Consider the following 480-nt stretch of genomic DNA (forward strand, 5'->3'; position numbering starts at 1 on the left):
GAACTGCTACAAGGCACTGATTGGCTGGGGTTAACTTGAATGGTTTTTTAGTTGGGGTTTACGCTAAAGGGCTGATTGATCGGGAGATGTATTTTTATTGTTTGAATTTTTTGTTTCTCGTTGATTGGCTGGTTAAAGGGTAGGGATTGAACTTCATTGGTCGACATGTTATTACTTCTTTCTAATTGGTCCGTTGCGTTAAATATTTGGGAGTTGAAAAATTGTGGTTGGTTGTAAAAGTGTTATAATTGATTGTTCATTAATATATATATATATATATATATATATATATATATATATATATATATGAAATGTTTACTATTAAAACGTTTATTTTTAAAATTTATTCTAAAACAAAAAAAATTTTTTGATATAATTCTATTTAACCACATATCAAATTCAAATCAAACAATGCCACATAATAAACTTGATTTTATGAAAATAATAATAATAGCAATCACAGAATAGTGATGATAATAG

At 26.5% G+C, this 480-nt stretch overlaps 1 protein-coding gene across 1 annotated transcript in view; it reads left to right on the forward strand.

Annotated features, from left to right (window-relative positions):
* HELRODRAFT_85596 (hypothetical protein) overlaps window positions 1-20 on the forward strand; it is a gene marked incomplete at both ends in the record, with an annotated part of 2,925 nt that extends 2,905 nt beyond the window's left edge. The window contains one exon of the mRNA XM_009026368.1: window positions 1-20. This exon is cut by the window's left edge and continues 747 nt beyond it. Coding sequence (XP_009024616.1) covers window positions 1-20 — 20 coding nt within the window.
* Between the last annotated feature and the right edge of the window lie 460 nt (window positions 21-480).

This window comes from Helobdella robusta, assembly GCF_000326865.2.
Source record: "Helobdella robusta unplaced genomic scaffold HELROscaffold_47, whole genome shotgun sequence".
Taxonomy (NCBI): Eukaryota; Metazoa; Annelida; class Clitellata; order Rhynchobdellida; family Glossiphoniidae; genus Helobdella; species Helobdella robusta.